The sequence below is a fragment of the Bidens hawaiensis genome, unplaced genomic scaffold, assembly GCF_021521415.1.
Source record: "Bidens hawaiensis isolate Kalapana, Puna unplaced genomic scaffold, B.hawaiensis_p1.1 tig00016461_1, whole genome shotgun sequence".
Classification (NCBI taxonomy): Eukaryota; Viridiplantae; Streptophyta; class Magnoliopsida; order Asterales; family Asteraceae; genus Bidens; species Bidens hawaiensis.
This window is the reverse complement of record NW_027492509.1, coordinates 446,181-456,090: the sequence shown is the minus strand read 5'-3', so window position 1 is coordinate 456,090 and position 9,910 is coordinate 446,181. Positions and strand designations below refer to the sequence as shown.

Sequence of the window (9,910 nt, the reverse complement as noted above, 5' to 3'; positions counted from 1 at the left end):
GATTGGCCGAATCCCGTGAAATTATTTCATAGAAGTTTAGTGAGATCTTTTTATAAATGAATTAAACTTCGGTTCTTGAATAATCTACATAACTTCTGCTTTTATTGTAACAAAAGATTCCTCTTTTATGTGAGAAAGACCCATATTAGTCATTATGATTTTAAGTTTGGACAATTTATCAATATCTTGTTCATCCGTAACAAAAAAAAAATCAATAAATCAGACTTGAGGTGGGAAAGATTCCCCTTTGATGTGTTTTTATATCGTGTTTTATTATGTTTCCCGGCAGACCATGCGATCCAATCTAACTCAACTCGGAAATTCTTTCATTTGGCTGTAAGGAATCTGACCATTGAAAATTAAGTTTGATAAAATGGTTGTTCACTAATAAAGTATGTTTACTAAGTGTGTGGTTGTATACTAAGTGTTACATTGTTTGTTTTTATAAATTTTTAGGTATGGGAATTGCAATCCCAAGTGCGAGAGTTCAATAGTTGACTTGAAAATGAACGAAAAAGCAAGGGAAGAGTTGCAACGACAAATGAGTAAACGGATGCAATTACAGATAATACAAGGAAAAGCTTGTGAGTCGATTCAACGATCCTCAAGGTAATCCGCCAAATTCATCATAGTTATTTGTGTTAAACACTTAGCTTATCTAATTATCTATGTAAATTTTTAGTTTAAACATAAGCTAAAATTGGTGTTGTAATGGATAATTTTTTGATTTATTTATTGTATTTGTAAACATGTTTGTTAGTTGTAACTTGTATTTGAGTTTTTCTACATTTGTAGCATTATATTTTCTATTTAAAAGTAAAAAGATTTAGTCGCATATGCGTAGAAAAACCTCAAGTACGTAAATAGTTTGTGCTTTTGCTTGAATGTTAACGAGATATTGGCAATTTTGACCACGTATATTTCTTGACTAGCCCAGCAATTTTCAAATTCCCAAAATGACCATTTTTCTATTCCGTCATTTATAACGGATTAAATCTCTTATACAACCACTTACATCCAGACACATGTACTGGACATTCAAGTCTTCAACTACCAATAACAAGATATCTACATGGTTTGGATTTTCGAAGAAAATTATCCTTTGTTTTTGTTTAGTGACTAGGTAAATCAAGAGATCTATCATACTAGCCGTAGCCGACGGAACTAAAACCATGCCGAGGGAATTAAAACAAAGGGCCGGTCATTTAAAGTTACTTAAACGGTTGGCCGAATTCTTAACAAATGGTCCGATATTTCTAAAACCGGTCGGTTTTTAAAAAGCTGCCAGGGCCGACCGAATAGGAATACAGATATCTAGACGTGAGGTGCAGTATACACGGTTGGTTGGCAGTCTAATCATTCGGGTGACAGATTCATTCGGTTAATTCCGACATATTAGAAAAATGACCATTTTGTTTGAGTATTTGAAAATTGATTAGCAATTAAAAGAATCTAATGAGTCAAAATGACCATTTTGGTTATTTTCTCTACGAATAACTCATTTATTGCAACAAGTCAACACTACATATGCTTAGAGTAATTCTAAGGCTTGTGTATTTTATATATAATTTACTATAAAACGATTACAATAGAGTGGCAGGCAAATGAATAATAAGCTGCGCCGAAACCCCCTTTTGAATAGCAAAGCCAATCCTGCTAAAAACGAAGCTTTGGGACCTAGGGCTGAAGAGGTTCCGTGTACGACACGCTGAACCCCACTCAAAAAATTCACAGCCTCTGGGGCCAGAAAACCAAATGTATCAAAGTCAAATAGTAGAAAGACATGTTAATTATCTAAACAAGCTTTCTCGTGTTTAACAACTTTGCCCGATTCAGCCTTCAACCCAGCCTGCCCCACAACAAACCCACGGTCCCTAAGCCCAACAAGAGGAGACACTCCTGTAAGATCCACACAGGCGTGTTTCCCCACTGCCCACCCGAACACAAGAATATCAGATGGGCGTAAAGTAGACCTCCCTTCCAGAGGATCCGTGAGAAAGTTAACAGGGGCCTCCTTTTTAGCAGAAATCCCTGCACGTTTAAGAACATCAGACAGAACATCCCTAACCATTCATGCCTCTTAACTTCACATAGACGTCACATAACTTAATTTACCCATCTTTACTCCATCTCACCTAAAGTAAATTGTTTAACCCCACTTAACCCTCTCAATTTATTTTAGAAACAATTTTTAAATTATTTTATGTGAGTGCAGAGAATTTTAAAGTCCGTTAACATTTTAATCCATCTTGCTTTTAACGCTTCTTAGCCCATGAAAGGGGTTGTTTCCCACTTGTAACCTATGCTAAATCAGCTTTAACGTCCTTAGCGTTAAGGTATACCCCAAAATTTCTAAGTTTCTAACCCAGCATGACTTTACACCTCTAGGGTATGTTTGGTTGAAAGGAATGGAATTGAATGGGAGAATGAATGGAATGGACAAAGGAATGAAATGGATCATTACCATTCCTTTGTCTTGTTTGGTTAACATATGGTAATGAAATAAATATTAACTTTTGTTTGTTATCTAAAAAAAAATTTAGGAATAAAATAGAAATAATAAAAATATTCATATCCCAAAATATATATATATTTTACAAACAAAAAAAAACACTGAAATGGCGACGGTGGTGGTAGCTCTGGAGATGAAAATGGTGGTGGTGGTGGTGGCGGTCAAGCGGCGGGGGTGGTGGTGGTCAAGTGATGGTAGCATTAGTAGTGATGGTGGTGGTAGGGTGATGGTGGCCAGGCAGTGATAGTGGTGGTGGCGGTTATGGTCTGGCAGCGATGGTGACAATGGTGGTCGTGGTTACGGCGATGATGGTGACGGTGGTAGTGGTGGTGGCGGCGGAGGTGGTGGTGGCGGTCAGATGATGGTGGTGGCTATGGTAGTAGTGGTGGTGGTGCCGGTGGTTATTGTTAGATGATGGTGTTATTGAGAAAGTAGGTTGAATGAGGAATGGAATGGAAAAAAAACGGGGGGTGGGAAGGAATGGTTTTGATGGAATGAGATTCCATGTGTAATGGATGATTCCATTCCATTGTGCAACCAAACACCTCTTATTTCATTCCCACGTAATGAATCATTCCATTGTGCAACCAAACACCTCTTAACAAACGCTACCCTAGTCTTTGCCATATGTCAAATAAGTTAAAAATAAAACTAAACGTAAACAGAATCGTTGGTTAAAGTCATAAGATTAAAATAAACGGAGGAGCAGATATAACTTATATTTTAATTTATAGGGTAAAGTTAAAATACGAAGGGAAACAAAAATGAAAGTGTGTGAGAAAGATTCGTGACCACACAAAATACCCGTAAAAATAAATTCAAAAAAAATAATAAAAAAATCATAACTCAAAATACAAATAAAAAACGAAAAAATTTAAAAACCTTCCGCCATCAATCCCGTTCAAAAAAATTAAAAAAAATGACGAAAAGATACAATGTCGAGATCAAAGACAGAATGACGAAAATTAACAAAAGACTATTAAGTTTATAACTAAAAAGAGACACAATTGATCGCAAAATATAACATAATGCCAAACAAAATATAGTACAATGTTAAGTAATATCACACAATATTAAGAGAAAAAAACACAATGTCAATGAAAAAAGGCACAATTAATGACGAAAATAAACACAAAACATAATGATAAACATAAAGACACAATGATTTTTTTCACTCGTTATTGTGTTTTTTTGTTTTTTTTTTAGAACGAGAAAGACGGTGGAAACATTTTTGTGTTTTTACTTTTTTCGTTTTTTTGTTAAATTTTGAGTTATGATTTTTTTATTAATTTTTTTTTTATTTTTTACAAGAGATTTTTTTTTTGCTACGAATCCTCCCCATTTTTATTACTTTTTTTAGAATAACTTAGACCCTAATTAATATTGCTCTAAATTATGTAAAACATTTTTTTTTGCTTATTATCCGTGACTGCCATTTATCGAAATTAAATTGACTGATTTATCATTAATACATACTGATACAGACAGTTTTGTTTGCTCCCTTGCACAGTGCTTGTTACACCATGACTCAAGACTAGTCTACTATCCAAAGACTACTACGGATTTGAACATGAACAAACAAAGACTCATAAATTAAAAATACTTTATAAATATTCTATTCTATTCTATACGTCCTGAAAGAATGTGGTAAGCTAAATTAAGAAAATGGGTTTGGTTTTCTACATCTTGATTTCGTTCGTCTTAATCACTTCTTCATCCTATTCAAGTAAGTACAGATATAAATATAAATATAAATATAAATATAAATATACATTCATGATCATACAATCTTAATTTCATCTATGAATAACATTAATATATCCGGAATAACAAAATTTTATTAATATTATTGATGTTTACACCGGGACAATTACAGACTAACGGCAGATAGACGGGCAACAAGCTGCGCCGCTACCCCCTTCTGAATAGCAAACCCTACCCTACTAAACACAACGTTCCCTTTAGCATGGGCGGAGTTACTGCTGACCACCTGCTGAACCCGCTTAAGGAACTGAACCGTGTCAGGGCCGAGAGCGCCAAAGGTGTCAAAAGCAAACGGTATGAACACGTGTTGATTCTCAAGGCAAGCTTTCTCGTGCTTAGCTACTTTACCCGCCTCTGCCTTGTTTATCGCATGACCCACCACAAACCCATGGTCCCGTAGCCCAACGAGGGGGGACACGCCTGTCAAATCAACGCACGCGTGCTTCCCTTTTTCCCATCCAAAAACAAGAATGTCAGCGGGTCGTAGGGTTGATCTCCCATCTGAAGGGTCGGTTAAGAAGTTCACCGGGGCTTCCTTTTTGAACAGATGGGGGTATAGCACCGCCAGCTCCGAACTATATAGCTCCACGTCGACCTGAATCACCAAGACCACCAAAGAATTTGGGTTCAAACGCACCGCATACCTGTCAAGCAGGCTTACATGGAAGTTGTACTTTACACCCATACAAGTTTGGGAACAGAACTTGTAAGCTTCAAACCTACTATGGCGTCGGTTGTCATCGGCACTGATAATGTGTCTTCTATTAGATTGATAAATTATGGTGTAACCTAAGTATTAAGTAAAACTTGTATTATTATTAGTTTAAACCTAAGTTTGGACAAACAACACAACACATCAGTTCAGTAAAGAGCAGGGCCGGCCCAACCATTTTGGAGGCCCAAAGCGAAACAAAATTCTCGGGCCTCATTTTATATTTTCCGTGTTTTTTAACCACCTAATTCGTACATTCGATTTCAATTTAACTCTAGTATATGTTGGTATTAAAATGCTGGCATTAAAATGAAAATTTATAGCTCTCAGTGCCTTCATGCCCTCACCAATTCTTGATTATTAGAAATTGTACGTATATGATATGTCTGTAAAATTATAACTATTATATGGAGGCATGTTTGTTAGTGGAACATTTTACTACTCAAATATACTGGAGAAGAAGTGAGCCAAGAGAAGAATAAAAAAACAAGAAAAAAATAGAGAAAACAAGACTTGAACCTTAGTCAAATTATAGTAAAAACTTATTAATTGACCAACAGAGGCCTTTACCACTCCGACAGAACCTATTATCTTAATATTGGGCCACAATTTAACATACATACGAAAACGAACTCTGGAAATTATGAGGCCTTGATATTTTGGGGTCCCAAAGCCCTAGCCTTACTTTTTAACACTAACTGGCCGGCCCTGGTAAAGAGGATGGCAACCCCTATAAATACCACTGTAATCGTAATTTTTAAAACTCATAATGATTAATGATCAAATAATAAACGTACTCCCTACATCTTCCGGTTTTAAATTGATCAACAGAGCTGTTTGTACAAATCACGTGCGTACACACACACACTTTCATCCATACATACTGCAATTCATTATCTATATGCATGTGAATATAGTTTACCATTAGTTGGATCACGCGAATAATACTTTTTACTCAACTCGAAAGTTTCATAGAAAAGCGATGAATCAACAAATGGAATGCCGACCGCTCATGCAGAAGTTGTATAAAAAAGCAAGAGATTGCTAAACCAATTGCGGGCATTCCTTTGAAAATTATGTTAAAAGTTATCTTATAAAAAATGTAAAAAGTATATTAATTTTTATGACACTGAACCCAATACTTACGCAACCAGCCTGAGTCGTGGCCGACTACGATTGTCATACAAGCAACTACACACTTCAATTCATTGTCAATGTTTTAAGTGAACAATACCTTACGTGTTTACTTGGGGCTGTTCGTATTACATACTTCAATTCATTGTCAATGTTTCTGCGTGTTATCTTCTATTTACAAACCAAACATGCCTCTCAATCAAATGATGATATCTATATAAGACCATGAAGCTTACTTACAATGAATGCGAAATCTATGACTGATTGATTAAAAGGGGCTGATCTTTCCAGCTAATTTTAACATGAATTCAGGTACAAGGCGACGTCTTGGGGGCGCTCTTGCTTGTCTTGCAAGAGCTTCATCATCTCCCGCGTGTATTATGGCAACCAAATCATCAAACAGTTTGTCATCCCCTCTCATTGGATCCTAATTTAATACACAAATTGTGAAAAAAAAAAACAAAAAAAATGTAATGAAAAGTATGAGAATAAATAAAAAATACCTGAACAAACACATCAGTATGAGTTTTCCCCTCGTATAACTTCAATTCGGCTTTCACTCCTACTCTTTGAAGACTCTCCACAAATGTTTTACTGTTAAATGTAAACAATAACATTTCATTCTTTTCATTTTTAACAGGATAACTGTATCACAGAACGACAAAACTAGCAATTTGGATGGTAATTATATTAATAATGCCATAGTGCACGGATTCTGTCATTTTGATTGTTTTTACATCTTAACACGCACACGTACAACTTTTAGAGCAAGCATACCTGCAATCTGCAGGAATTGAATAATCTTCTGTCCCATGAAATAGGATAACTGGAAGTAAGAGAGCAACTGCACTCTGATTGTTCGGGTCTTGCACAACAATTTCTGGTGAATATTTACTTAAAGATTCCTCACCTCCCAAGATTCTGTAAAAAAATTGAAACTTTTGTTACTTTTATACTATTGATATTAGAGAAAATATGAAAAGAAATACCTCATAAAAAGTGACTTGTATGGGCCTCTTGTATTCAAATGCTCTGCGAGGTTAAACATATTATATCTGTAAACAGAAGAAAACAATTACTAAACAAGGTTACATCAAGAAGTATATATAAAACCAAATGATGAACATACCCTCCTGATAATCCAAGATAAGCTTTTATTTGTGCTAAACTCCATGTAGTTTGTGTTCCATTAGACTCTTTGATTGCTTGCTCCACAAGCGCACAAGCAGCAATATGCGCACCAGCCGACTGTCCCATCAAATAAATCCTTCAAAATCACAATAAACCAATTTCAAGACCCAAATTAGTAATTTCATCTTAAATAAACAAACATACCTGTTCGGATCACCACCATATTCAGCAATATTGTTGCACACAAACGAGATGCCTCGTGAAGCATCATCAACCATTTCACTAATTGTCGCCTTGGGATAATTTCTTAAAGCAAAAGTACATAACAATAATAAGTAAAAAAGTCTAAATTGGATTAAATAAGTTATTGCATTCAATTATCAAAATACCTGTAGTCTATGCATGCCACTATGGCATCTGTACCCGATAAGTGTCGTCCTAGAAGAGAACCCCAAGCTTTATACCTACATGTATCATAAGTTATTGAAATTTGAAATACTAAAATTTATAATATGATTTTAAAAAAAAGACTCACCCTATTACCCATGCTCCTCCAGTGATGAAAGCAATGACGGGTTTTGGTCGGTCATTTTTCCCATCACTTTTAGGTAAATATATATCAAGTCTGCAAACATTAACAAAACAGTCAACTATTTATTCAGATAAAATTGCAAGTTAACATGATCATAATACATACTTATTCCTTGGTTGATCACCAAAAACAATATCCCGACATATACGGCTTGAGAAATAATAGTGATAAGCAACTGCAACAATTAAGCAATCGTGTGTTATTAAGGTAATAAAAAAGACAAAAAAAATGTAAACACAATCACATATAAAAGTTAGGGCAACTTGTTATTATTAACATGAGAGGATTGATCTGAGGCACGCACCAACGTTACAAACCTTGAAGTACACCTGGCATAATTAGGAAAGCATAACACTGAAGAGAAAGAAACCCTGTGATCCATTTATAGCCGGACCTGAAGAAAGAAAAGAATAAAGAAAATACATTAACAACAACGATTTGTTATACTGTTATTCACAGGTGATTGGTATAATCATATTGTCAAATATGAATGTAAAGCAATTAATGCATAATTCTTATGTTATGAATACCATAAGCTTATACATTGTCAATAAACATCACTAGGGCTGTAAACAAACCAAACGTCCGCGAACTGTTCGTTAATTAACTAAATGAACAAAAATGAACAAGAAACTTCGTATAATAAATGAACAAACCTGAACAATGAATTTTGTTCAATTAACTAAATGAACGAGCACGAATATAGACCATGTTCGCTCTATTGTGTTCGTGAACGTTCGACAATGTGTTCGTTTGTGTTCTATTAATATTTGTTTGTTTTATACGTTTATGTTTGTTCATTAAAGGTTTCTAATATCTTTGATGACTTTTCTAATCTTATCATATAGAATTTAGCATATGAGCATTATGAGATTAATTTATATGCTAAATTAACATATGAATAAGAAAGTTAAAAAAACACCAACACAAACTTGGTCACCAGACTGAACCGTTGACACTTACCGTTTTCGATTAGCAAATACAAACAAAACACTGTTTGCGTTCACTTGTATCCGTTCGTTTGTGTTCGTAAACCGTTCGCTTGTCCAATAAAAACTTAACATAAGAACCTGAACACGTAACAGTACATTGTTCGGTTCAGTTCAAGTTCGTTTACAGTCCTAAATTCATCACTCAATGCATAATCAGATCCTAAACGTTACAAATCGACACTCATTGTAAACTAATCATTAATTAACTCTAACTATACACTAAACCAGTAACATCATTCCATTTCCAAGCCCTAATTTCACTAAAACCACTACATAAACCCTAAACGAATGATAAAATCAAATTCACCTGATAAATCCAAACATTTTACCGCCAAAATTAACACCAGAAGCCTTCTCCTCAACATCACTCCGGCCACCACTACTCCAAAAAAACCTTCGTCCGCCGGCACGGACATCCGTCAGATCCGAATCACTAACGGCACGCCGACGCCGTTGCTGGTAACTAACGGAACTCGTCGACGCTAACGAAACACCATCGCCGTTAACATTACCGTTACTCGAAACCCTAGGTATGATTAACGGTTTGGTTTCGTACTTTTTACCGGATTCAATTGACGAATTAGGCAGATCATCACCGTCGTAGTTGATATTATTCATTAACACTGCAGTGGATTGTGTTGATGATGAAATTGGCATTGTTGAAGGTGGTGGTGGTGGTTTGATTGAGATTGGGAGGATGTGTGAGTGCATTTTGGATATATATAATGATTTACGCATAATTGAATTGAAGAAGATGATGATTATATTATAATAATAATAATAATAATAATAATAATAATAATAATAATAATAACAGTAAAAAATGGTGGAAAAGATGGAATTGAAGTGAAGATTGATTATTTATTATTGTTAGGGTTTGCAGAGACGGAGAAGAAAGATTATTGTTTTTGGGTTGATGGGTTTGGACACGTGGCGGGGTGTGATTGGTGGTAAAAGAAAATGGGCCAACTGACAGTATGGCGTGCAGGAGTGGGCTAGCCTACTCATTGCTGAGACGGCCTTCTTTTTTTTTTTAATAGTTGAAGGCTTATCGCTAAAATAAAATTAGGCGG

General features: G+C 35.3%; 1 protein-coding gene across 1 annotated transcript; it reads right to left on the bottom strand.

Moving 5' to 3' along the window:
* Positions 1-6,318: 6,318 nt before the first annotated feature.
* On the bottom strand, positions 6,319-9,633 carry LOC143551549 (isoprenylcysteine alpha-carbonyl methylesterase ICME-like). The gene is made up of 11 exons (XM_077041954.1): positions 9,145-9,633; positions 8,163-8,239; positions 7,951-8,020; positions 7,789-7,878; positions 7,643-7,717; positions 7,458-7,559; positions 7,252-7,389; positions 7,112-7,177; positions 6,900-7,043; positions 6,626-6,716; positions 6,319-6,549 (listed from the first exon to the last, which is right to left on the bottom strand). The coding sequence occupies exons 1-11, from the start codon at positions 9,573-9,575 to the stop codon at positions 6,391-6,393; spliced, it is 1,443 nt and encodes a 480-aa protein (XP_076898069.1). The 5' UTR covers positions 9,576-9,633; the 3' UTR covers positions 6,319-6,390.
* Positions 9,634-9,910: the final 277 nt, after the last annotated feature.

Coding starts and splice junctions, on each gene's coding strand:
- LOC143551549 (XM_077041954.1), bottom strand. CDS start 9,575: ATGCGTAAATCATTATATATATCCAAAATGCACTCACACATCCTCCCA. Junction 7,718..7,788: donor GGAGGAGCATGGGTAATAGG/GTGAGTCTTTTT, acceptor TGATACATGTAG/GTATAAAGCTTGGGGTTCTC. Junction 6,550..6,625: donor ATACTGATGTGTTTGTTCAG/GTATTTTTTATT, acceptor GTATTAAATTAG/GATCCAATGAGAGGGGATGA.